We start from the raw sequence: 27345 nt of genomic DNA, 5'->3' as shown, positions 1-27345 counted from the left end.
TGAGTCCAGTGTGAGTATGCCACCTGAAAGTCGGAGTTTTACAATGCTAGGTGTAATAAGATAAGTCTCTCGCTTTCCTTGTTCTAGTAAGACTCATTTAGATCTCAAGTCTTTTCCTTTTTTTTAATTTAAAAAAATAACACATGCAAAATTTAAAACATATAATTGTTAAATTAATCTTATAAAGAAATGAGGTGGCTGCCGACGCCCGTTAGCGTTTGGGGTCCGCTTTCTCGATCTAAGGAGTCCGGACTCAAGTGGCTTCAGAGTCGCCGACTCGCCGCAGCTATGAGTCTTCTCCGGCACTCCCTCGATCGAGTTATTCATCCTTCCCTTCCTCCAATATCTCGAGAACACACTCGCCGAGTGTCCTCTAGGTTCATCACCAGCCATGGTTTTCCGCCTCGCTTCTCCCAGGTCGCTGTCGGAACAGGAAGTTCACATGGGTCCCTTCAATGGGTGTTTCCGCAAAGTCAGGTTCGAAAAAAAGTTCGACTGGGGATCTCGAGAAACAGCGCCTCTGGCTCATTCTTGCCTGATAAAGAGCTGCATAGCCCAACCTTGTTGGAATTCGTCACCTCTGAGAGGGTTAAGGTGGTTGCGATGTTGGGGTTGGCTTTGGCACTCTGCAATGCCGATCGGGTGGTGATGTCCGTGGCGATTGTTCCCCTCTCGAAGGTGCGTGGATGGAGCCAGTCGTTTTCTGGGATTATTCAGGTAGACTTTCTCAAACCCCTTGAAATTACGGCAAAATGCATTGAGGCAGTTTTTCCTGTTGTTCCAACGTGTCTGCCTGAAAAACTTCAAAATTATGGTTTCAATGTTTTCTACGTTGTAGGGGTCAGTTGAGCGATGAAGATTTGTGGAGAAACACTCATAAGGATCTTTGGTTTCCTGCTGTGTTTCCTGCTGAAATCTTTTATGTAGGGCATTTTTGAGAAATAGATTATTGCGGTGGAGAGATGGTCGTTGGGCATGTATGGGAATGATTTTTGGGTTTCTAAAGTGGGCTTCTACGAAAACAAATCAGTGCTTATATCCGGGGGAAGGAATAGATGATATGGTCATGTGATCATTTTGGGTGGTTCGGGGGAGAGCTATTAGTGACAAAGAGAGTTCCCCAAATCATAAAACCTTTACCCAATTTCTTTAAGAGAATGCAGGCTTTGCTGGGTAGCGTTAGCTAAAATCCCAAAAAAGTAGGCAAGATGAACGGCTCAATTGTGGGGAGAAGAGGACAAGAAGTTGTAAAAATATCACCCATTAGTGATGCTTATAGTTTAATTTAATTGTGATGCCATATAGGTCAAGGTTGGTTGCGGTACGCATTACAACTTAATTGTTGTGGAAAGTGGACAAGTGGACAAGGACTGTTCTAAACAAAATTCTAGATTTGCTAAATGATATTTCAAGCCTTTGAACAAGAAGGCTAATAGTTGGTGAAATAAAGTTTGGATTTTTACTAGAAACCTAGTCAAAAGGAAAAAGAACTTAAAATGTGTTAGAAATCTAAATAAGCTATTGTTTTATATAGAAAATTAAGTATTAGGAATATAATAGGGATAACGGTGGATATATGACATGGTTGAGGTGAATATGTTTTGTGATAATGCTATTAAGTTGATTATTTTTAAGGGTATCATGATACCATTAATGCTTTTCTTTATCTATTTCAATTATAAAACAATTCACTAATCCATTTGTAGGAAGAAATGGATGAACTAGTATGTCCCATACCAAATAGGGATAGTAATTTACTATACATGTTGATTATGATGTTATAGTTTGTCATCTTCATCATTAGTTTCAATCAGTAGTTTGTCGTTGACATTATTTATTCTCAATTTTACATTTGTTGATAATGAGTGTCATTAGAGATTTTAAAATTCTCCTTCACATATCATTTTTAACATTTAATCTTAATTATTAACTCTTTTTTTATTTGAATTATGTGACAATAGTTTTCATTGATCATTAGTTCTGGATTTTAAGATAAGGAGTTGTAAGATAAATAATACAATGAAACATTGTTATAAAATTAGATGTATGCACCTAAAAGACACAAATGAGTAAGCTTTAAGATTTTAAGATTTGGGATGTTCATGAAAAAACTAATTTTATATGAGATAAATAATAAACACTAGAAAAATAGAAGTAACAAACACTATTAAACAAGTGACAAAAAATGTATTTGGAGAATTAAATAGTAAAGTTTTTATAAATAAAAATAGTTGGTGGTGGAAAAATAATGTGCAAGAAAAGATAAAATATAAAAAGTTGTGCTATAAATATTGGCTTAAATGTAAAAGCTTAGAAAATTGAAAAAAATATAAGGTAACCTGTAGAGAGTTTTAGAGAATAATTTGAGCGCTAAGAATTTTACTTTTCGTGATCCTTATAACATATTAATGAGGGTGAAAAATATATGTATAAAGTAGCCAAATAATGAGAACAGAAAAGTAAAGATTTAATTGAAGTGTATTAAAGATAAAAATCAAATGTGCTTTTCTTAGATGAAAATATTCAACACAGATGAGTGGGCTATTTTGATTGACTTTTCAATGAAGTTTCTGAAAATAATATCGACCTTAGTGATCTTAATATCATTAATAATAAAAAACATTTTGTTTTACCATCATATTAGTAAAAAAGAAGTTGAGGGTTTAAAGAAAACAAATGGTAGAAAATCTGTAGGACCTGGTGATATCTCAATTGAAGTGTGAAAATATTTAGGTGATTTGAGAGTTTTTTGACTTACTAAACTCTTTAATATTATATAAAAATTAAAAAGATGTCTGAGGAGTGGATGAAGAGTATTTTGGTTCTCATTTTTTAGAATAAATGGGATGCACAAGAGTATGCAAATTATAGAGAAATTAAGCTAATGTGTCATACTTTTAAATTATGAGAGAGGGTAATTGAATATGGTTTAAAACGTGATACAAAGATTTCTCATAATCAGTTTGAATTTATGTCGGACAAGTCTACTATAGAAGTTAATATTTATTGAAAGGGTTGATGGAGAAGTACAGATAGAGTAAGAAGGATCTACATATGATTTTTATTGATTCAAAAAAAGGTTGCGATAAGATTCGAGTTTTTTGGAGAGTTATAGAGAAGAAAGGTGTTGATATGACTTACATTCAACTCATTAAATATATGTACACTAGAGCTGTTACTTGTATTTGAACAAAAGGAGGATTGGCCAAGCATTTTCTTATTTCAGTTGGATTACATCAGAGATCAACTTTAAGCCCATACTTTTTTGCTTTAGTTATGGATGCTCTTACCGAACATTTACAGGAGGATGTACCTTGGTGTTTGCTTTTCGCTGATGTCCTTCTTGTGGAGAAGACCATATAAAGAGTTTGGGAAAAACTTGAATTATGGTGGTGCACATTAGAGTCTAAAGGTCTTCATTTGAGTAGATCTAAAATTGAATAAATAGAATGTAATTTTAGTAGTAGTAGCTCTAGTGGCAGAGTTATAAATGTGGGTGATCAAATTATTAAAAGGTGTGAACGTTTTAGTTATCTCGGGTCTATTGTTCAAAGTGATGATGATATAGATGGGGATGTTATTTGTAGAATTCAATTGGTTGGTAGAAGTGGAGGAATGCATTGGGCCTATTGTGTGATAGAAAAATACATCTTAGACTTAAAGAAAAATTTAGAAGATGGTGGTGAGACTTGCAATTATTTATGACGCAAAATGTTGACCTTTAAAAGAGAAGCATAAAATAAAGTTAAGTGTTGCTGAGATGATGTTGCTGAGATGAGAATGCGATGAGAATGCTTAGATGGATGTGTGGCTTGACACTTAGAGACAAATTCAAAATGAATCTATCCGTGAATGGGTTGGTATAGCTCTAGTGACAGAAATGATTAGATAGAGTCATCTTAGGTTAAACATCGACGATCTGATAATCTGGTTAGAATAGTAGATGTTTTAGATTCGACTTATGTTAAGAAAGACAGAGGTAGATCTAAAAAGACTGGGGCATATTGTATAAAAAATGATCTTAATCTATTAGAATTAAATGAAAATATGACACTCAATAGAACATAATTGAGAAAAAGGATTCATGTGGCCGACCCCACTTAGTGGGATAATGGCTTGTTTTTGTTATTGTTGTTGTATAATTGGCTCATTTTCTACCCTTCATTATATATATCCAAACCATCTAATCTACTTTTAATCACTTTATCTTCAATAAATATCCCTCCTATATTTTTTTAAAATTTAATTCATTAATTTATCCATTATAATGTTGTCTATCTTATCATGCTCTTTCTTTTTCATATTCAACTTAGATGTCATATATGGTATTGTTAGCCTAATTGTGATTTTATAATATTTACTTTTAAGCCTCTATGATATTCTCTTAGTACACTAAACTATTGAGGCACTTTTGGATTTTAATCATCAATCCTTAACTCTAAAAGTTATATCATCATCCATGTCTCCATTATTCTATATAATTCATCTAATAAATTTAAAATATTTTTCCTAAGTATCACCTTATCTTCTAGAAAATAGAATAATAACTATTAATATCATGCTAAATAAAATTATATATTATATACTCAACTTTTATTTTTTAAATTATAAGGTCTCTATCTTCTATATACTTCCTCAAAAGCTCTCTCTATATATATTATTTCAGTGGAGGGCACACCAATTAAAACCATATCTTCAATAGGCATATAAAAATATATTCTGATCTGAATTTATTTCGTAAATATCTTTATAGCCAATATGAAAAGACACTGATATAAACTTATGATAATTAGAAACACTTGGGTCACTTCACAATTGCGTCTAATACTATTTAATGCTTTATCATGCATATCTTTGATAATGATAACATATCTTTGACACACATTTCTTTTTTAAAATGCATCAAATTAATTCTCATGGCCCTCGATTAAGTGCATCACTTATATAGTAAGTCTTTCAACAAAATCAAAATGATACTCCAAAATTGATGTAATTTTTTCGAGTTTATATTCCATTGCTCACTTCCATTATATGGCATACTACTTTCACATAAATGAGAAAATTATTTTGATGGGTGTATTGGCCATAATTATGAAGAGGTGCAAAGTGTTGTATAAGGCCCATTTTTTTGTTCTTATTTTGCCATATGCTAGGTTTTTGAAAAGCGATGTACCAAAAAGCTCTTCAAGGCACTACTTGCGAAGTCAGCACTCGAGCTCCGTCTTAGGCGCTCATGCGCCTAAGTTTCTGGGCGTGACTCTTTTTCTTTCCCTTAAGACGACGTTTAGTCGCCAAGTCTGGGTGCCTAAGTGCCCGTAGCAATTAGTACACAGTTTTTTTGGTTTTATGCCAATTTTGAGCGGCTTAATTTGTACTTTGGCGTTCTTCGACAAGCATCCCGGTGAATGTGAGAAGAGTCGAAGAGATGAATTTCGGTAATACAACGTGATTTTTGCGTCGGATCGGATATCGAAAATTATGGAGCGTGTAAGTTTCTTTGTGTGTAGAGAGAAAATCGGTGTTAGTTCTCTGTAAAAACTTTTTGAATTTCATAGTGGAATTTTCTGGTGGTGTGGCTCTATGTTTATTTCCCATTCTCTGGTTTGTCCACATAAAATTCTCATTTACTTTTCTGGTTTCTTTGATTGTTCTTCCATTTAGATTTTATTCTGGTTTTCTCCAACCTTATGTGATCCTGTTATTCCGTGGTGTGTTTTAGTTTCTAATTGCTCATAAGCCCTCGATAAAGTTGAGAATTGTTCACATTATTTCTATCAAACTGGTATCATAGAGGGGTTCGATTCGAGTGATAACAATGACCAAAGAAGCATTGTTCCAAGTGGAGAAGTTCACTGGGATGAACTTCACATTCTTGAAGATGCACATGGATTATTTGTTGTAATAGAAAAATTATACTTGCCACTATAAGAAATTACAAGAAATTAAAAGTCTATGCCTATGGAGTAATGAGAATTGCTGGATCGAATGACAGTAGGTTTGATCCGGTTGTCACTTTCCTCATCTGTTGCATTCAACATTATAAATGAAAAAACTATGGCAGATCTTATACCGATACTGATCAAGATGTATGAAAAACCTTCTGCTTTCAATAAGATTTTTCTAATGAATAAATTATTCAATATGAAGATGATGGAACACAATTTAGTAGCAAAACATTTGATCAATTTCAATACTGTGACGAGCTAGTTGTGTGTTGTTGGGATCATGTTCGTTGTAAGTCAAAGCACTGGTGATATTATCTTCATTGTCGAATAGTTGTGATGGTTCGGTAACGGCGGTGCCTAATTATTTAGGCACTTCAAATTTTAATTTCAATGACATCGTGGGTCTGATGCTAAATGAAGAAGTTCGCAAAAAAAAAAAAAAACAAATGATGAGTTTTCAAGTCTTGCGTTGAATGCTGATAATAGGGGAATGAATCTGTGCAGGAATATTGATAGAGATAATTCCAAGTCCAAGAGAGGAAAGCCCAAGCTAAGTAGAGGAGAATGCTGGAACTACGGTAAGAAATGTCATTTCAAGGAGGACTGCGAAGCTTTAAAGAAAGCCAGTGGTGGAGGGCAGGAAAGAAGTCTCTCTACAAATATTTCCAATGGTGAAATCAAAAATGACTTCGTTGTGTTATCCCTAGTCAGAACTGAACCTTGGACAGTAGATTCAGGCGCTTATTTTCATATTTGCTCAAATAAAAAGACATTTAAAAGCTACACTCAGTGTAATCTGAAGAATGTTTATTTGGGAGATAATAAGGCCTGCAGTATTGTAGAAAATGGTAATGTTGATATCGGGTTACCGAATGGAACAATCTGAAAGCTTACTAAAGTTAGAAATGTTCGAAGTTTGAAGAGAAATCTCATCTTTGTGAGCTAGTTGACAAAATAAGAACTCGTGACTAATTTCACAGCTGATTCGTGAAAGTTGATCAGTGGGCATTAGTGATGGCTTAGAGCAATATTGAAAACACCATTTATCCAATCAGTGAAATATGCAGCTGAAATCAGGGTAGTTGCAGTTCTGTGACATCAAAGACTTGTCATATGAGTGAGAAATATGTCCATACTTTTTAAAAATAAATTTTAGGATTTGAAATTAGTTGATCCAGATTTTTATGAAGACTTTATTTATGACAAGTAGAAGAAATTTTTTTTCTCTTAGAGCAGGTCAGTAATGAAATCAAAGAAACTGTGCATACTGGCGTATGAGGTTTTACTCCAGTTCAGTCCATTAGAAGTTCTAGCTATTTTGTCATGTTCATTGATGATCACATGAGAAAGATATAGATTTGTTTCTTAAAGCAAAAATTTGATGTATTTGAAGATTTTAAGAAATTAAAGACTATGGTAAAAAATGAGACAAGCCTGAAGCTGAAGTGTCTCAGATCAGATAATGAAGACGAGTATCATGATTAGAAGTTCATGAATTTCTATACTACAAAGGGGGTCAGGCGTGAGTTCACTGTCTCAAGGACACTGTAGCAGAGTGGTGTAGCTAAGCGCATAAACAAAACAATCACAGAGCATGTTAGGAGCATGAGGCTGCATGCAGACTTGCTTAAACAGTTTTGAGCTGAAGCATTAAACATTGCAGTTTATCTGATTAGTCGTAGTCCATCAGTACCTTTGGAGGGTCTTACCTGAAGAAGCATGAAGTGACAAAAATGCATATCCATCTCATTTAAGGAGCAAGCTTGAATCAAAATTTAGGGGTTCTGCATATATGCATATTAATGTAGAGTCCAGGAGCAAGCTTGACTCAAAATTTGTCAAGTGCACTTTCATTGGATATGATCGGCTGAATTTGAGTACAAGTTTTGAGATAAGCAGAATTAGAAATTCATTAAAAGCAGGGACGTCAATTTCTATTAAATGAAGATGTACGAGGACAGGGTTAGAACTCAAAAAAACTATTTTTGAAAAATCCAGATATGTTGAGGTAAATGACATTGGTGATCAGGAAGGTGGAGAAAGAAGAAGTGTTCAACTAGAAGAAGCATTGGAAGTTCTTTAATCACCTGCTTTAGAAGTCAGAAGATCCAACAGAGTGATACGACCCATACATAGACATTCTTCCTCTTTACACTTTTTGTTACTAATTGATAGTGACGAACCAAAGTGCTTTGAAGAGGCTACTTAAGTTGAAGTTTCAAGGGAATGGGAGCTTGCCATTAATGAAGGAATGCAATCTTTAGAGTCAAAACAGACTTGGGATTTAACAGTACTTCCAAATGGAAAAAGAACACTACACAAGAGGTGGGTCTATAGACTGAAAGAAGAGTCAGATGGTTGCAAGCACTATAATGCAAAACTTGTTGTGTAGGGTTTCTAACAGAGGGAAGGAGTGGATTATACAGATATCTTCTTCCCAGTGGTGAAGATGACGACTGTCAGGGTTGTATTGTGGTAGCAAAAGAAGATCTAGATCTGGAGCAAATGGATGTAAAAACAAATTCCTTGCATGGAAATGTGGAGGATAAGCTTTACTTAGTGCAACCACAAGGTTATAAGGCTCCAAGTAAAGAAGTTTTAGTTTGCAAATTGAATAAGAGCCTCTATGGCTTGAAACAGGGCCCGTGACAGTGATACAAGAGTTTTGACAGGTTCATGTCAGACAATGGGTACTTGAAATGCCAAGAAAACCACTATTATTTTATCAAACGCTTTGGCAATTGTTATATACTGCTTCTTTTGTATTTGTATGACATTTTGATTACAATGATAGATATGGAGAAAATCAGTAACTTGTAGAAACAATTATTAAAGATGAAAGATTTAGGTCTAACTAGGAAGACCCTCAGAATAAGAATCAACAGTGACAGAAGTGCAGTAACACTAAAGTTGTCTTAGACAGAGTATATTGAAAAGATTCTACAGAGGTTCAACATGAGTGGGGTGAAATTAGTTAGCACTCTCTTAGATAATCATTTCAAACTATGTAAGCTATTGCCTAACTCTGAAGCAGAGCAAGCACAAATAGAGAGGATTCCGTATGCTTCAACAGTTGGAAGTTTAATGTATGCGATAATTTGTACCAGACCAAATATTACATATGCAGGAGTGGTCAGTAGTTATGTGGACAATCCAGACAAACATCATTAAGAGACGGTAAAGTAGATTCTCAGGTATTTGAGAGAAACAAGCAACATGACATTATGTTATGGAAGTGCAGGGGTCTCAGGGATTTGTAGATTCAGATATAACAGGAGATGTGGACAACATAATAAGTACAACGAGATATGTCTTTACATTGGGGAACACAACAGTGAGTTGAGTTTATAGGTTGCAGAAGATTGTTGCACTTTCAACTACAGAGGCTGAATATATTATTATTGCCTAGGTTAGCAAGGAGATGGTTTGACTACAGAGTTTCATGACAAAATTAAGCAATGAGCAGGGGATTGGAAAACTCTACAGTGACGGTATGAGTGTGATTTATCTTGTTAAGAACGTTATTTTTTATGTCAGAACAAAACACATTTAGCTTCATTCTATTCATGAAGATGGGCGGTTGTTTCTAAAGAAGATACACACAACTCAGAATTCTGTAGATATGTTGGTGAAGGTGGTGACTATTAAGAAACTGAAGCTATGCTTGACTTCAGTTGAATTTCATGAAGGTTGAGACTGAAAGTGAGCCATATCACGGTACATGACTATGAAGGCAATTCAGATGGAGGTGCAGGTACAGAGGACTGATGTTGGGTGTTATACTCTCCAAGTAGGAGATTGTTGGGTTTGTGGAGCCAAAGCACCTGTAAGTACACCCGACTGTGGGATGTTCAAGCGCCCACTTTTGGGTGAATACGAAGAAGGGGGCGACTTTGCGCCCCACTTTGGGGCGTTACTTTTGAATCTAGCACTCGAGCGCTAGCTTGGGCACTCATGCGCCCAAGTTTTTGGGCGCAACCTCTTTTCTTTCCCGTAAGCACGACACTTAGGCGTCACGTCTGGGTGCTTAAAAGCCTAGAACAATCAGTACTCGAATTTTCTGGTTTTAAGCTAGTTTTGAGCGACGCAACTTGTACTTCATTTGGCATTATTCGACAAGCATCCTAGTGAAGGTGAGACAGTTGAAGACGTGAATTTCGGTAAATCGACGTGATTCTTGTGTTGGATTGGAGAAGAAAGATCGCGGAACATGTCCTGTAAGTTTCCTTGTGTGTAGAGAGAAAACTGATGTAAGCTCTCTGTAAAAACTTTTTAAATTTCATAGTGGAATTTTCTGGTGGTATGACTCTGTCGTTTTTTCTCATCATTAGGTTTTTCTGCGTAAAATTATTGTGTTTTTCTGGTTGTTTTGATTGTGCTTCCATTTAGATTTTGTTCCGGTTTTCCACGTAAAATTTTTGTGCAATCTTATTATTCCGTGGTATGGTTTAGTTTCTAATTAATTCTATGCCCCGGTAAAATTGAGAATTGTTCTCATAATTGCTATCATTTTCTTTTACCAGACATCTTGTTGTTAGTACCCTAACTTCACATATTTTCTCATGTTTCTTCCTATTTTTAAAGCAGGAGCTTTAGTACTGAGTCCTAAGTATGAAGGAGTTGTTAATTGTCAAAATTCTATAATATGGATGACAGGGGTTCTTTGTTGGACTACTATTTGCTTTCCTTCCACATGGTCTTGTTATTCTTCTGTTGACACCGACAATAAGAATTGCCAAAGAGATATTGTTGTAGACGCAAAAAGACAGAATGTTATCCATAAATAACACATCACATGATAACTATTTAAGGTTAACACTTACAGTTGATTATATATATGAAGTAGGGAATTGAACATGCTAATGATGTTTAAAAGATTGATTTACTAATTTTGCACTATTTATCTTCTTGTTCAAATGGAAAGGAATTTGCATGTTTGATGACCTATACCAAATACAGGCTGGTCTAGCTTTATCCAATGCAACGAGGAAATTATTATTTAGGTTTAAACAGTTTAAAATTTGTTAAAATCAACAAATCCTAGAGCCCACAGGAGTTGGGGCTTGCAACTCCAGGTTATTTTTTATTGCTACCGAGCAATTCATTGGTCATAAAGGCCATGTGATTTTCTTTTTTTCATTTCAGCAGAAAAACGTGTAAAAGCCTCATGGCAATTCCATACAACAGGTAGCATAACACTCAAAATTTCGTGACTATCTCGTTCTTGCCATGACCTTGGCTCTCAGATTATTTGTAAATAAGTAGGATGAAAAAACTGATATGATACAAGGCATGGAATATGACAACCTTCTATATCGCTCTGTAAACAATGAATTTTTTTTTTTTAAAATAATGGGTGATGCATAGGATGCAATGATGGGGTACTTTTGACATTATGTTAAAAGGGCTTAAATAAAATTGAAACTTTAGAAAAAAATTATCAATAAAATTACTCTTAAATAAATAATTTTTTCGATCAGCTTGTGTTCTTTTTTCATTTATTTTATCAATCTATCTTTCTATCATCTAGGGCTGAAAATGCTACTACTAATTAGAGACTGGAATTAGTCCATTCATTGAAATAACAATTATATTTATTTACAAATTTTGCAATGGAGAATTCCTGGCTTTACTTTACGAAACTCCATGCTTGCCCAGGTAACTGGCGCATCAAGTTCATCGAACTATTTAAGGCTTAAATGATTCCCTTTTCCTTAGATTACTTGTATTCTCTGATTCTATCTCCGCTTCTAAACACAGTCATCTTTCCTATGGGGATACATGATGTCACCAATAATTGGCGGGGCATTTGTTGATCATTATGGTGGTAAAGTTATCATGGCATGGGGAGTGACTCTCTGGTCCCTTGCAACACTTCTTACTCCTTGGGCGGCAGAGACTTCTGTATTGGCGTTAATCACAATGAGAGTCCTTCTAGGAGTAGCAGAAGGAGTTGCTCTTCCCAGTATGAACAATATGGTCTCTAGGTAGTTTTCGGTTGAGACTTTTTCTTATAAATAGTCTATTGTGAGTATTGTGCAAGATATTGTCATTATCTGAGTTTGTCCTCTATTGTTGTTGTGTACAGTTTAAAAACGGTAAAATTTTTAAAATGGTCCCCTTACATTTTTTGCATTGGGCAAATTTTGCCCGAGTCTATAAAAGTGTTAATTTACTCCCCATACTCTTTTAATAGGGGGCTAAAATAGTTCAGTTCATATTAAAAAGTCAGTAATAATTTGGCACTTTTATAGACTCCGGAATTAAAATGGCCCCATGTAAATAATCAAGGGATCATTTTGGCACCTTACTTGTTTAAAAACTTATTCAAGTGACTTATAGTGGTCCTTTTTTATAGATGGTTTCCTCAAACTGAGAGATCAAGAGCTGTTGGAATTGTAATGGCTGGATTTCAACTTGGCAGTGCCGTTGGACTTCTAATTTCCCCTATAATTATGTCGAAGGCAGGAATTTTTGGGCCTTTTGTGATATTTGGATTATTTGGGTTTCTCTGGGTGCTGGTATGGCTTCCTGGAACCACAAGTGCTCCTGAAAAACACCCACAAATATCAAGATATGAGTTGGACTACATCACTAAAGGTCAGAAACCTCTGATTTGCTTGGAAAGAAATGGTAAGTCTGAAATCATACCCCCTTTGGTGAAATTGCTTTCTAGGTTTCCAACATGGGCTTTAATTTCTGCAAATGCAATGCACAGTTGGGTAAGTTTGTTTCAATTTGAAGCTGGTAAATCATGTGCTCTGTCCTCCTTTGTATGATATGGAAAATCGGACAAATGTTTTCTCTTAATTTGCAGGGATACTTTGTCATTCTCTCATGGATGCCAATCTACTTCAACACTGTATGTTTCCTGGTTTGTTTTATGAATAAAATCGGAAAAGTTAAACTTCTGACATCTTAAATTTCTACGGAACTTTTCCCTGGATAAGATTCATCATGTTGATCTTCGGCAAGCTGCATGGTTCAGTGCACTCCCATGGTTCATGATGGCTTTTTTGGGTTATGCTGCTGGTACTGTTTCAGATATGCTGATCAAGAGAGGTGTTAGTATTACTTTTACACGCAAAATCATGCAGGTATTGTGTATAGTTACTTTGACAATTCAACAGAGCTAAGATATAGGTCGAATACAATCCATTATACTTTTCTTTTAGAAAGGATGAATGCTTTAACTTCTATTCACATCAACAGATTTTTCAGCCAACTCAATTTCCTGTCTACATGTGTCTCTGAGTTATTTTTATTCCAAGCTGATTTTCTAGGAAATTTTTTAAATCTATCCTCCTGCAGGAGATCTCTTAAAAATATTTCTCTATCTTCCTATTCCTACTTGCGTGTAGGAACTTGTAGCCTTTCTAACGAGAGAGTATTAACTGTGTCAAAATGGAAAGAACCAGACGATGCATAAATAATGATGATTGTTTATTACTTTCTATATGATGAATGGCTCTGCAATTATTCTTCTGCGAAAAGTTGATCACTTGATATGCTGTTGGATAATCTATGCTTTAGTATTCAATTTTGTGATGAATAGAGATTTTACTGGTCGTTTATTTCTATGAAATAGGAGATTAGTTGGCTTCATTACATTAAATTTTTTTGAACAAATGACATAATCCAACTGTCAGTTCAGGGAAGAAAAATGAGCATGGTCATGCAATTGGGAATTATTCTATTAGAAATGTGTTAGCAATGAGTTGAAGTTTATTAAGCATAGGTTTTCATGATTCTTCACAGTTGTTTTTTGTTGTTATAATTAGAGTGCTAAATAATAATGTTAAATCATTAATGAGGATTTAGAAGAATGTGCCATAAAGTAAATGACAAAAGCAAAAGATAATATAACCGCAAAGACACTGAAATTTATATCAAACAACTTCAATCAAATCTAGAATTATAGGAGAGGAGAGAGAATTTGATTCACTAACAAATTTTGAGAATTTATAATTTATGGCGTACAAGACGAGCACTCACCCTATTTCTCAATTCCCAGGTGCACACACAAGAAAGATCTCTAATTTCTTACCTCAAAAACCCTAAAAGCCAAATTCTTAGCTCAGCAGCATGCATTGTGCAAGCTCATTTGACCAAGTTGTTGCTGAAGTCAAATTCCTACGAGGAACCTTTGTAGTATTGACCCTGGCTATGTATCTACTGTTAAATATTTGAGCCCCTTGTTATGATCATCGTCTCAACCTAAATGTTGCAATTGTATGACAGCCCCAAGATAAATTTTGCATTGTAACATAATCTATCTATTAACCTGACATACTCTCACATTTCATTCGTAAACTTTTTCGAAATTTTTCATATTGCCTGGAAGTTAACTCTCCACTATTTCCTTGAAGTACGATATATAAAGCAAGAGAAGAAATTATTGAAGTAGCCTACAAAGTTGCACCCTGTAATACATATAATCCTTCAACTCTTTTAGCTCTCATGAAGACTAAGAAACCTTTGCAAATCTTGAGTATCTGAGCATCCCTATTAAGTTTTTACCTTGTATGTATCACTCAGAGCACTGTTGACCTCATTTTTGTGAGGTCTAGTCTTCCTCTTAGGGTTTAGGATCTAGCCTTAGGGACCTCCCTTCGACTATCTTAAAATCTTAGACGCCTCAAATGGGACCCGCCTCGTTCTAGAAATTGAACCTACTTCTGTACCCTTTTGGAGTTTCGCATGTGTGGTATCGACTTCTAGCACTTTAAAGGGTGAAACCAACATGAGGAAACTCAAAGGAATTCCTATAGGACCTTTTGAGCCTTAGGGTGGCCTTCTGCACAATTCGCACTCCCGCGCGCACAAGTCTTGCAATTCGGAGAATCGACACGTCCGATCACCACAATTTGCATCGCTTGCACCATTACCTGTCGAAGACTTGAATAAACTTTTTGAAACGATCGATCACGGGTTGAAATTTTGTGAAATTTGAATTTTGACGCGTTTTTGACCCGATTGTCGACGACGTCGTTCGAGCGACCCCGGATGACAAAACGGGCTGCACCGGCGCGTCCAGAACTTCTATTTTGCCTAGGGAGGACACTCATTTTGTTACGACGCCGCGCACGAATAAATTGCACGAAATTTGATATTTTTTTTATATAAATAAAAAAAATCCTTATTTTAAATCTCTAAATCCCTAAATCCCTCATTCGCACCCCAAGCCCCGCTGATTTCGTTGGCGAACCGACCGAGCCCTCCCCCTTCCTCTGCGATCGCAAGCCCTAGCCGAGCAGCCCTCCCTCTTCATCGTGAAGCTTCGGCCCGCGGTCCCCTCCTCGTACGTCTGCCGCCCTGCGAAAAGCTTCGACCTACTTCCTCTGTCGCGCTCCGGCTTTCCCCTCCCACGCCTCTGCGATTCTTGTCGTCTTCTTCCACGCCGTGCCACGCGAGCTGCTCCTCTGCGACAAAGCTATGCCGATGTCGTCATCTTCCCCCCGCGCGACTCTTGTCGCTTCTCTCGGCTCGGCTCACCGCCCAGGTGAGTGCAAGTAACTCCTTCTTCTCCCCCTTTTGCTATAAAAACCCACTTGGGGAAGAGTTTAGGGGTTGGCTGAATTTTACTTGGAGTGGGGGAGGTGTTGCTATTTTTGTGTCTCGTTTCTTCATCATGTGTGTGTGTATTTGAGGCATTGTGAAGGCTTTTCCTTCTCTTGGGTAAAGCTCGAAGGAGGAGGAGAGCAGAAATTTTGGAGGAAAGGGGAGGTGCTGCCAGATTGCTTCTAGACCTATTCTTGTTTTTCTTGTGTGCTCTATACCAAGAGGTAACCTTTCTTCCGTGATCTTGCTAGTCTTTTGATTCCCTCGCATGGTTACTCTGTATTCTGGCTTGGCTGTTCGATATACCTGCTCTACTTCTTGATGTTTTTGTTGAGTTGCTGGAAGATTTAATTTCTTAAGCATGAAATGTGGAGCATGTGTAGCATGTGTAGCATTGGGTGGTTTATTTGTGAAATCTGAAATATTTGGGTGCTCTTTTTGCAAAATATGAAAGCTTTTGGGTGGCTTATTTGTAAAATCTGAGGGCTTTTAACTACCTTATGTTATGAAGATATGAAAATTCATGCATGAATTTGTTTTATGGAAATCATGGAAATTAATTTGTTGCTTGCATAATTTCAAAGATGAGGTTTCCGCGATTCATCTAAGTGAAATTTCTGGACATGTTGTTTGGTTTCGACGAGTGTTGGGCTGCGGTTTGGCCCGCTTTTGGGAAGGTTTAGATACAATTCTTTGGTCTATTTCATAGCTTCTAAAGGCCACAGTTTCACTGTTTTTTGGGCTGAATTTGCTGCACTTCGAGGCTCGCTTTAGTGATGTTTGGGTGACACTTTGACACTTTATTCATTAAGGTTGGAGCTGCAGTTTTAAAAAAATCTGAAAGGATTCTATTTAATATTTGCAATGGTGGGGGGACCTTGGTGTTTTGAAACTTTAATTGGTTATAGTTTATGTGTGGCCGATTTATAAAAATATGCAAGCTTTGGTGTTCGATTTGTAAAAATCTGCAAGTTTTGGTATTCTATTGGTAAAAATAAAAAAAAAATTTACGTGTTCTCTCGATACTTTGGTCCTCCAAAAAGGAAATTGGACATATGACATATAATTCTTGTGAATTTGCATGTCACATGGCTAGCATCTTGAATGATTCCAATTATTTACATTGGGTGGCTCATTTGTGAAATTCTGAAACTTTGGGTGGCTCATTTGTGAAAATCTGAAATGTTAGGTTGGATTTTGAAAAAAAAAAAATGGGAAAGGTTTATTTATCGTTTTCGATTGTTGGAGGACTTTGGTGCCTTGCATTTTAAAAACATGAAAGGATTCATTTATCATTTGCAATTTTAGGATTTTAAAATATTTACATATATAACATCCAAATTTTGAAAGTAAGTGTGTGGATTTTCCTTTTTTTTATGTATTTACATATCTAACACCAAAACTTCAATCTTTACATGCACACCACTTGTCCTTATGTGTTTAATTGCAACACTTACGTATATACCACGTAATTCTTATGCAGTTACATATGTAGCAAATGGTGCCTTGCTTTTTGAGAATTTGAAAGCTTTGTTTGTCAATTTGCAAAGGTTTGAGAGGTCTTGATACGTAGTATAAGATTCCTGCATATTTTTATATCTCACACGCAAGCTTTCATATTTACATACACATCATTTTGGTGCTTTTGAAAGCACGAATATGCCTTATTTACTAAGAAAAAAAAAAAAGAGAAGAACTTGGAAGAACTTACATATACGCCACCTAGCTCTTATGTATTTGCATATCTAACACAAACATTTTGAAAGACGAGACATTGGTTATTCTTTTATCAATAAACAATTTATTGGGCAATAAAAAAGAGGAACCAATACACATTGCAATTGTGTTATTTCTTTGGACTATCAAAAAAATTTGGGTGGTATATATTTAAGTGCTACATCTGTAAATGCTTAAGAATTGCATGGTTTGTATGTGAATTTCTCTTTTCTCGTAGGCAAGATTTTGTCACTTGTTCTTGTGGGGGGCAACAAAAACATTCGTTCTAAACTTTTAATGTGGCTGCAGTTTCTAACCTGTTTTAGTTATATTTTGGGCTGCGGTTTTGGCCTCGTAGTGGCTTGGTTTTGGATCCTGTTTTGGGGGCTCGGTTTGCTTCATGTTGCTGCCCTCTCATGTTTGAAACTTAAGTCGAATGAAAATTTTGGTTTTAAGCCTTTTCGAGGCTTGTTTTTGGGGCTCGGTTTTGCTTCATGTTGCTGCCCTATTTTATTTGAAACATCAGTTGAATGAAAATTTTGGTTTTAAGCCTTTTTAGAGCTTATATGGTGGTTCGGTTATGCTCCTTGTCATTGATTCCCTATTTGAGATACATGTTGAGCATGGAGTTTAATCTCTCGAAGGCTTTTGGAGCCTATTTTTGGGGGGGTTTGATGATATCCCTCCTATTGCCCCTCTATTTGAAGCTTATTGATGAAGTTTCATTTAATTTTGGGGTTTTGGAGGTATAATTTTGAGGCTCTGTTTTGCTTCCCCTACCCAAAACATGTGGTTTGGACACTTTTTATGTTGGTTTTGTTCACCCTCCTTACTGCCCTTACCTGAGATCCATTATTTGGGCATCTTATGCGTTGGTTTTGATGGGCTTATTAGTAGTTGAAGTATTATGGTTTTCGCCCTATGCTGAAATTATATATTTTGCAATCTCTCTTGATGGATAGATTCCTCTTTTGGCGCATTGGTTGACTGTCAAGAATGTTGGAGATGTTGGCAAAGCAAAAAAAAATTGAGAAAAAGAAAGCTCACGTATTTATTCTTGAATTGGGCGAAATTGTTGATGGATGGGAATTATCCAGGGACATTAAAAGTTTATGAAATTTTATGAATTTTTGAATTTTGATTTGCTTGAAAGTCTTAAACGCTACGAGCAATTGAAGAGTTTGTCCATCGTCTCATGCAAGGATGTAAGCTATACATAATTGTTGGAATTTGCATATGAAACATCAAAGAGGCTTATAGATTGGAAACTTCGACGAATTTACTTTTTTTTTTTTTCTTGGAAATCTGAATTTGATCGTTTTATTCATGAGAATTTCTGAAGCTTTGACGAGGTTGACGCTATATAAAATTTGAGGTTGTGTGGGTTGCTTTAATTGAGTTGGGATTTTAGTTGACTTTCTTTGGGCTTCCTTTGAGTTGCAGTTATGAGGCTATTGATTAAATTGAAAGTTGGAAGATTTCGATTTCTTGCATGAGTTTGGGAGTACTAGTGGTGGTATTCTCCGAGTTATTTTCTTTTCGTGAAGTTTGGGAGATTTCTATGTAGAAGAGAAGATATCCAAAAGATGAAGAATTTCCTGATATTTGAGAATGATTGGGAATTTTCTAAGTTGTATCTTTTGGAAATATTTCATGGCTTGCAGGGGGGAGTGTATTTCACCTCTTCTACTCATTCGAGAAAGTCCTGCCAATCAGATGTTTTAGGCTAACCCTCTTGCTGCTTTGGCTTTTCTTTTATAAATTTGTTTTGGAAGAGGGTTGGTCTTCTTTCTTTTCATTTCTTGATTTTTTTGTTTGATTTCCTTGTTTCTTGGTTTATGTTTTTGATGCTTATGTTTGATGCATAAGTGTCCACGTATAGCCTTTTACTATACGTGAAACCATCAAGCAAGGTCGTAAGTAGTCGTCTTGGGGCGTACGGTGTTGATGATAAAGGCACACCGAAGATAGAGCAGAAAGATGCCCTATCATATAACATCAAAATCCATGCTATAACATCAAGATTCAGGCATTTGATGAACAATAGGATATGGTTTCCTTCGCCGACATAAGCCTAGCGGGAGTTGGCTCGAACCTCCTCAGATGATTGGCAGTCCCACGCCCGACAATGTAATCAACTCGTGGACAACAAAAATTTCTTAAAAAAATATAAGTTTTGATAAACCCTTTTCAAGCAAAAAACATATTTTTCTACGAAACAAAATTGATAACTCTTCTTTGCATGTTTAAAATTTGTATGCATGTTAAAAAAAAAACATAAAATATACTTTAAAGCTGGTTGTCCATCTGACGAATATCTATGTAGGCTGGGAAGTAGCTCTCTAGGTGAGGTTCAAGACACACTTCTAGACGAGTGGCGGGCTTTATATATTCGGGTGACCGAGTAGCCTTCGTGGACCCTCAAGAATAAATATACAGCTGAGCCTAGCCCTATACGAGTGCTTGCGGTCCCCCTCATCCGAATCTTTTTTTCTTTATTTTATCGAAGCTTTAGGACAGGACACTTCTGTTACTTTTTCTTTCTTTCGGGATTTCTCCAGGATTTTTGAGGATTTTCTTTTTCTTGAGTCTTTTTTGTTGATTTCCTCGAGTTTTCTGTCATGAGTCGTTGTTACACTCTTCTTTGGATTTCTTGGATGACGTTTTCTTCCGGACTTCGCTTTTGAGATGCACTTAGGCTTGTTATACTTAGGAACATCGGACCTCACGGGCGTACAAGTTTGCTTTATTTTTTACAGTGTTTTATTTTTCTGTTGCTACTCGTTACTCTTCTTCCTGTATAACATGTTATATTATTTGGATTTCTACTTGCTACTGTTCTTCCTGTATAGCACGTTATATTGTTCCTGTTTCTAATTGTTATTGTTTCACATGCATTCTCTTGTTTGTTCCTGCATTACATATTTTATATTATATAGCTTTAAACATGCTTTCTTTTTATATAGGATGTTTAGAGGACTATAATCATAGGGCCGTTTGATTTGACACCATAACTGGACATCCTAGAAAATTTAAACTCGTCACGTCGGGGAGCTTGGAGTTAGCGCGGTGGGCAGCACGACCATCTTCAACAGCAGAACATGTCTTCCCCAGCAAAACCATTCCTTTCCTAGAAATTAAACAACAAGCCATTGGATTTCGATGTTGTTTGTCTAGCGCAACATAAATCCTCACTTTATCTGTTAGGCCTTTGCACATTCAGACTGTGCAATTTAAGCCCTAATCACAATTTAAGCCCTAACTTGACTTAGGCTCCTAGGTTGTCGCCCGATACGACGTAAACCCTCATATCTTTCAGGTGATTTGTGTGACTATGTCACGTAAATATAAGCCCTAATTAAATAAAATTGGCAGGATATAATTTCTGAATAATTTCTTCTCGAAACTGAAGCCAAACCATAGGATAGACTGGAAAGTCACTGAGGTTCGCCTTCGGATCTATGACCTCCCATAGTTTATCTTCACTTGGATTCCTCAACATTGTTCCAGATTCGAGCATTTCTCCTTTCACACCTCTTCGTTCGATTTCGTCGAAAAGTCCTAGCCTTTTAACCTCTTTGAAGATAATATTCTCTGATTTTTATCGAGAGTTTTCTTAGGTGACTTCGGTCATTTAAGAAGTAATTAACTATAGGGGCTTGCCCTTATAGGAAATTTTTCCGAAACCAGCCTAAAATAAACCCTATTTAATTATTTGTATTAAATAGGAGAGTTTGTTGGCAAATAAAACGGTTTCGCAGACCAAACAGATGTCATATGTTTTCTTAGTTTATTTGATCGAGTCTCATCCTCAAGTCTTGTATTTATCCCTCGGGATAGATACAAGATTTGAGGTGGAGCGCTTTTTCATTTAAACTGTGAAAAATATGAGTATATATATATATATACTCATATTTTTCACAGTTTAAATGAAAAAGCGCTCCACCTCAAATCTTGTATCTATCCCGAGGGACTTCACTCCCAGCGACCGACAGCTTCTTACGGGCAAACCCTCAACTTTGACCTTTTAACTTTACCCCCTTTTAGCGCCGACAAATTCTGGTGACTCCGCTGGGGATTAACTTCTCTCTCCATTTAAATCAGAGAATCTTATCTTCATACATCGGTAATGTGTCCATGTCTCTTATGGACCAGATTACCCTTCTTCCGTTGACATGCTCCACCCATTTCTTTCTTGGGTGAGTACAGTCAACTCTTTGGGAATTCAGGACCGTCTGTTCAATCACCTTTGAACAGAGAGGTTCAGGAGTTCATTAGGACTTTTATTTTTTTATAGGGTCGGACCCCCAATAGGTGTGTTGGTGGACTAGTTTCGCTTGGGCGTTGTGCGTTGTGAAGTTGGTCCCGCACTGAGTCCTAAATTTTACGTTTCCCGTCGTATCTCTTCGGGTGTGGTTTGATTTTCTGCAAATCAAGCCAAGTTGTTGCATCTCTTCACACTCATTTAATTTGTTAATTGCAACTCTTCAATGCTTTAATCACAAATAATTAATAAATTTAAAAATTAAAATAATAAAGGATATGCCCAGTTTACAGGGCAAATGCGTCAACTTGAGTACTTCTGTCGAAACTGTACGACACGGGACATCGCTGACGTTCGAAAATTCTTCAAATGACATGGATAATGTCTTCGCCAAGGCTGATCTTTTCTTTTGCCTCTGGAATGAAATTCGCTGTCAACAGGGATGAACTTCCTGACCTGGCAGTTATTAAATTTGCAAGAAAGCAACAGGGATGATCTTCATTTGGATCTTTAATATGTTCGTTCACTACACCCACTTAAAAAGCAATGTCAGGTCTTGAGGTGATAGTTAAATAAGTTTCTTCCCAAGTCTTTGATACCTCTCTTTTTCAACTGGGATGTTATCCTCTCTTTTTGATGTTCGTCGATTAAGATCAATAGGAGTATTTGCTGATTTGTATCCTAACATTCCTATCTTCTATAAGAAGTCCATAATATATTTTTTCTGAGATATAACAGTGTCTACTCGGATCTAGCTACTTTCATTCCTAGAAAGTATTTTAAAATTCCAAGATATTTGCTTTCAAACACAAAAGTTATTTTTTTTTTTATAGTTTCAAGTTCCATCAAACCATTGCATGTAAAAGTAATGTCATCTACTTTTACAATAAGGATGATTATTATACTTTTTTATTTGATTTCACAAACATAGCGTGGTCAGCTGACACTGATAGTACTCATTGGCAAGAATAGTCTTGGTGAACTTTTCAATCTATGCTCTAAGAGATTATTTCAATCAATGTAATAATTTCCTTAGTTTGCGCACCAACTGATTATTTGTGTTCTTTAATCCTGGAAGTATCTCCATGTACACTTCTTTCTCAATATCTCTATTAAGAAATATACTTTTAATGCCAAGCTAATGTAAAGGTCAATTATGATTGACAACCAATAACAATAGCATTTTTATTGTGTTGAGTTTTGCCACTGGTGCAAATGTCTTCTAGTAGTCGATCCCATAAGGTTAAGTGAACCCTTTTGCTCCAAGTCTAGTCTTGAACCTTTCTATGATCCCATCTTCTTTGTATTTAATAGTGAATGTACATTTGCATCCTACAGTTCTTTTCTCAGGTGGCAGAGTTGTTATGATCTAGGTACCATTCTTTTCAAAGAAAAAATCTCTTTTTCCACAGCTTTTTCCAAGCAGGAATAGATAAGAATTTTTTAATTGAATTTATGACTTGCACGTTGTGCAAGTTTTGAACAAAAGATTTGTAATATGATGATAATCTGTCATATATTATACATTCTTCTATCGGGTATTTTGTGCATTCTTGTGCTCCTTCCTCTTGGTGTTCATGATATGTTGACCCAATCTCTATTTGAATACTTAGGGTGTGTGGAGTTGATGCTGGTGATTTGCATTCCTAATTTTGCATATTATCCCTTACATGCTCAGTTGGTTTTTTTCTTTTTGGTGTACACACAGAGTTTTTAGTTCTTGATGGGAGCTATGAGAGGATTTAATGGACTAATAGGATCATTTTCAGGTATTTGTGATAGTGGGGACAAGAGTTGGTTCATCAGGGATATAAGAGAGACCAGTTTGAGGTTTTTGAACGGTATCCCAAATTTGATACTCTCCAACTCTTCCCTAAATGTTAGATTTGGAGGAATAGGTTCATTTTCAGGTTGATTTATGATATTGGGGACAAACGACTGGGATGATCACGAAACGTGTGATATAGGGAAGGACATGAGTTTCAGAGGTATCATATGCAGCGATTTTGTGGCTGCTTCTCTAGAAAACTTTAGTTGTGATTGTATCGCGAGAAGATGAGAGCAAGAAGAAAGGGAGGTAGACACTGTGAGATTTGGGGGCTTCGTCTTCTTCATGTGTATGGGGGTTCGCAGAAGGCAAGGCAAGACGAAGATTAGGAGTGGTTTCGAACACGAAACGGAAGGGGTTTCATGGAGTTTGAATAGGGACGAGGCTTCTTTTTGGTCTCCGCGCACGATCGAGAGAGACCCAAAGGAAACATGCAACAATAATATTTTTAAAAGTTTAAATAATTATTTAAAAAAATAAAAACGAATTGAATTTATTTATTACGAGATCTATGAAGCAGGTGTCGTTTTACATGTTGCATTGTTCGATCATTTCGTCCACTGCCCCTGTGATATTAAGTCGAGGTTATCATCTCTTTTCCTTCCCATTAGAACTCAACAGAGGAAGCGGTGGGAAAGAGCAATAGCCTTGAGAAAGAGAGTGCATGAATAACAGAAGAAGAGAGAAATAGGACTATCAAAATGGCTCCTTGTTTGTGAACAACTCTTGTTCAGCTCGTTAAGAAACTTGTGTTTGATTTATTTGCTAAGCAAACGAGTTGAACACGAACAAATTTTTTGCGCTTGATATATAAACGAGCCGAACACAAAACACAAACAAGTTTTGTTCGTTCTTGTTTGGCTCGTTTTGACTCGAAATAATATATATGTATGTATATATATATATATATATGTATATATATATATATATATTTGATGAGTATTATTCTTAAATGTATTTGATGACTTTTACATCGTGATTATAAGTGCACTTAAGGGTTAGTTTCTTCTAAGGGAAAATGACAGCCGAGTGACTATACTGGTGGGTAAATATTTTTATTTTACAATAGTTCTATTTAATTATACATGTTTTTGTTGTTTCTCAGTTTTTTTTTTAAATACAAACGATCACTTTTTCGTTTTAAATGTTAAATGCAAGAAAAGAAATAAAATATGATATATGCATACATATGAGAGTCATCTCTGGATGGTGCTGACAGGAGAATGCAATGCACCGATACACTAAAATGAAAATGAAAATGCTTGTTTGTCTTTAAGGTGGGTTGAAAAAGGGTAAACCTATATTCTTTTAAAGTCTGCATTTAGACGGTGATTCCTAATTATAAAGAGTGTAACATAAGTAAATAAAGTAAATGAAACTAATATTTTCTTACAAAATATTTTAAAATAAGAATTATTGTAATGTAGAAATATTATTTCTTGAGTAGTTTTAAGTCTACCTTTAGTTACTAACATTTTACAGGAAAATCAGTTGTATACTAGATGTACCTCATAGAGTATGTGTACATGTGTCGTGGAGTGTAGGATGATAGGTACTGTGTGTTAGTTTTATTTTGTTCATTGTATATATTTAATAATTTATATGAACTTGTTGTAATTTCAAATTTTATAAACATGACTTCTTTGTGTTTTGGATTTCATTTTAATCATGGAATGAGGCTGTTAGATAATTTTACTCCGTTCAACTGACAATTCCCACATTGGTAATTTCAAGTTTCCGGGTCGGGTCATGACAGAACAGCTTGAACAAAGAGGAAGAGGTCAATCTGCTATTTCGTTTGAGGCTTCTAGAATGAGTAGGGGAGCGGCGGGGGTAGTTTTTAATCTGTAAGTTTAAAACGAGACAGGGAGACTCAAGCGGGAGTAGTTTGACATGCAGATGTTAATTATACAACAACAACAACAACAAAGCCTTAATCCCACTACGTGGGGTCGGCTACATGATTCTTTTTTTCTCACTACGTCCTATTTAGTGTCATATTTTCATTTAGTTCTAGTAAATTAAGATCATTTTTAATACAATAAGCCCAAGTCTTCCTAGGTCTACCTCTGTCTTTCTTAACACAAGTCGAATCTAAAACATCTACTCTCCTAACCAGATCATCAGATGATCGACGTTTAATGTGACCAAACCATCTAAGACGACTTTCTCTAATTTTGTCTGTCACAGGAGCTACACCAACCCTATCACAAATATATTCATTCCGCATTTTGTCTCTAAGCTTTTTCTCCATTCCGCATTTTGTCACAGGAGCAGATGTTAATCATGTTTAATTAAAATTTATTAATAATATTAATAAGCTTTTTTTTTTTTTGAAACGTGGACACACTCAAAGAAGAAAAAGAAAAATTCCAAGAACATAGATCTTTCTACACATTTTAGTGGGCATGTCAAACTCCAAGCATGAATTGTCAAACTCATTGTCAAAGGCACCAATCCTCTAGAAACTCTACATTTTCGTGGGCATTTATGGAACCAAAATATCTCCTCACCTCTCAAACTCTAAAAACCAACTTCCTGTATGTAGCCACCTGACACCAATGAAAGAGGAAAATAACATATAAATTGACACTAGTAGGATCACACAATACCCTAGATTTCACATAAATGAAGTGTGGGGAGGTGTTCTCATATTTGGAGTCATGCAAGGTGATATGTTAATAAGCTGTGGAGTCAAATCAACTTTTTTTTTTTTATGGTAGACAAGAAAAATATAGGGTGTTAAGTAAAGAGTGGTGTTGAGTTTAGTTTCTTGAGCTTGATAGAAAATATATTTTTTTATATCAGTCATTATTTTGCACTGTAGTTGTTGAATCCTCTATGGGCTCCTTTTGTTACTTTTAAATAAAAATATGTTTTGAAAACTAAATATTTAAATTTCACTCATTTTAAGTGAGTAAAATCATTATTTTTGAGGGAGTTTGGAGAAGGTTTGTGAAGCTTTAACAATATTGGTGTTTAATTTCATCCAACTAAATAATGAATTTAATAAATGTTATCATTTTTAAAATCATGATTTCTAAATTAAAGCAATCAAATTGAGCCCTTAGCTCATAGTCTTATATTTTGACTGACTTAAATTTCTTTTTGCAGACAATTGGTTTTATCGGTCCTGCCATTTGTCTTCTTGGTTTAAATGCTGCAAATAATCCTTCTGCGGCATCTGCTTGGCTTACAGCAGCTGTTGGATTAAGCTCTTTTAGTCATTCCGGCTTCCTAGTGAATTTCCAAGTATGGAAAATGACAATGTTTGAAGTCCAAGTTATAATTTAACTTATTTACTCCTCTATTTACCCACATTTCTATTAACCTTTTATCAGGAAGTTGCTCCAAAGTATGCAGGCGTCCTCCATGGTACTAAGTTCCTATTTATTCACATATATAACATTTTAATCCTCATTTTTATTTTTATAACACTTTATTGTCTAAATGACAAAAAATATACTAGTGAGAAAGCATGTTTCATTCTAAGCAAGTTAAAGTCAGAAGTATTTTTCATGTCATTTAGCAATTAAAATATTATATAAATAAATATAATGATTTAGATATCTTATTTATATTTATATACGAATTTATTGGTATTTATGTAAATTACCCGCATCTAAATTGTTTCATCTTTATAGGAATGTCGAATACTGCTGGAACATTGGCTGCTATCATGGGAACCGTTGGCGCTGGCTTTTTTGTTCAAAAGATGGGTTCATTTCGAGGATTTATCCTGCTTACTTCACTATTATACTTTTTTTGTGCTCTCTTCTGGGATATTTTTGCTACGGGAGTGCAAGTTGATTTTGATGCAGTGGCTTGAATTGGCTATGCCTGTGCTCTTCTGTTCAGTTTTTAAATTTTGTCCCCAAAAATTCTCAAATTGTCCCATTGAACAGGTATGTGTTGCAAAATACTGTTCCTGGTGTATTTTATTCATTCGTTGTAAAAATTTTTTGTGCCAGCTGATGAAGCAACACCCATTACAACTATGGTTCAATTTGTGTTTTGCATTATTGCATCAT

General features: G+C 35.7%; 1 protein-coding gene across 1 annotated transcript; it reads left to right on the top strand.

The window, feature by feature from the left end:
- The first annotated feature begins 204 nt into the window (after nucleotides 1–204).
- Nucleotides 205–27345, top strand: LOC110018237 (probable anion transporter 3, chloroplastic). Its single transcript, XM_020715501.1, has 8 exons — nucleotides 205–717; nucleotides 11706–11932; nucleotides 12304–12667; nucleotides 12763–12807; nucleotides 12896–13042; nucleotides 26429–26566; nucleotides 26656–26689; nucleotides 26959–27345. The coding sequence occupies exons 1-8, from the start codon at nucleotides 289–291 to the stop codon at nucleotides 27141–27143; spliced, it is 1569 nt and encodes a 522-aa protein (XP_020571160.1). The 5' UTR covers nucleotides 205–288; the 3' UTR covers nucleotides 27144–27345.

Source organism: Phalaenopsis equestris, unplaced genomic scaffold, assembly GCF_001263595.1.
Source record: "Phalaenopsis equestris unplaced genomic scaffold, ASM126359v1 Scaffold000006, whole genome shotgun sequence".
NCBI lineage: Eukaryota > Viridiplantae > Streptophyta > Magnoliopsida > Asparagales > Orchidaceae > Phalaenopsis > Phalaenopsis equestris.
The sequence above is the reverse complement of the archived record's forward strand: the minus strand, read 5'-3'. Positions and strand labels throughout refer to the sequence as shown.

Bases quoted from the DNA above. Each gene is read 5' to 3' on its own strand.
- LOC110018237 (XM_020715501.1), top strand. From the start codon at position 289: ATGAGTCTTCTCCGGCACTCCCTCGATCGAGTTATTCATCCTTCCCTT. The intron at 26,567-26,655 runs GTATGGAAAATG...ACCTTTTATCAG, and splicing joins GCTTCCTAGTGAATTTCCAA to GAAGTTGCTCCAAAGTATGC. The intron at 26,690-26,958 runs GTACTAAGTTCC...TCATCTTTATAG, and splicing joins GTATGCAGGCGTCCTCCATG to GAATGTCGAATACTGCTGGA.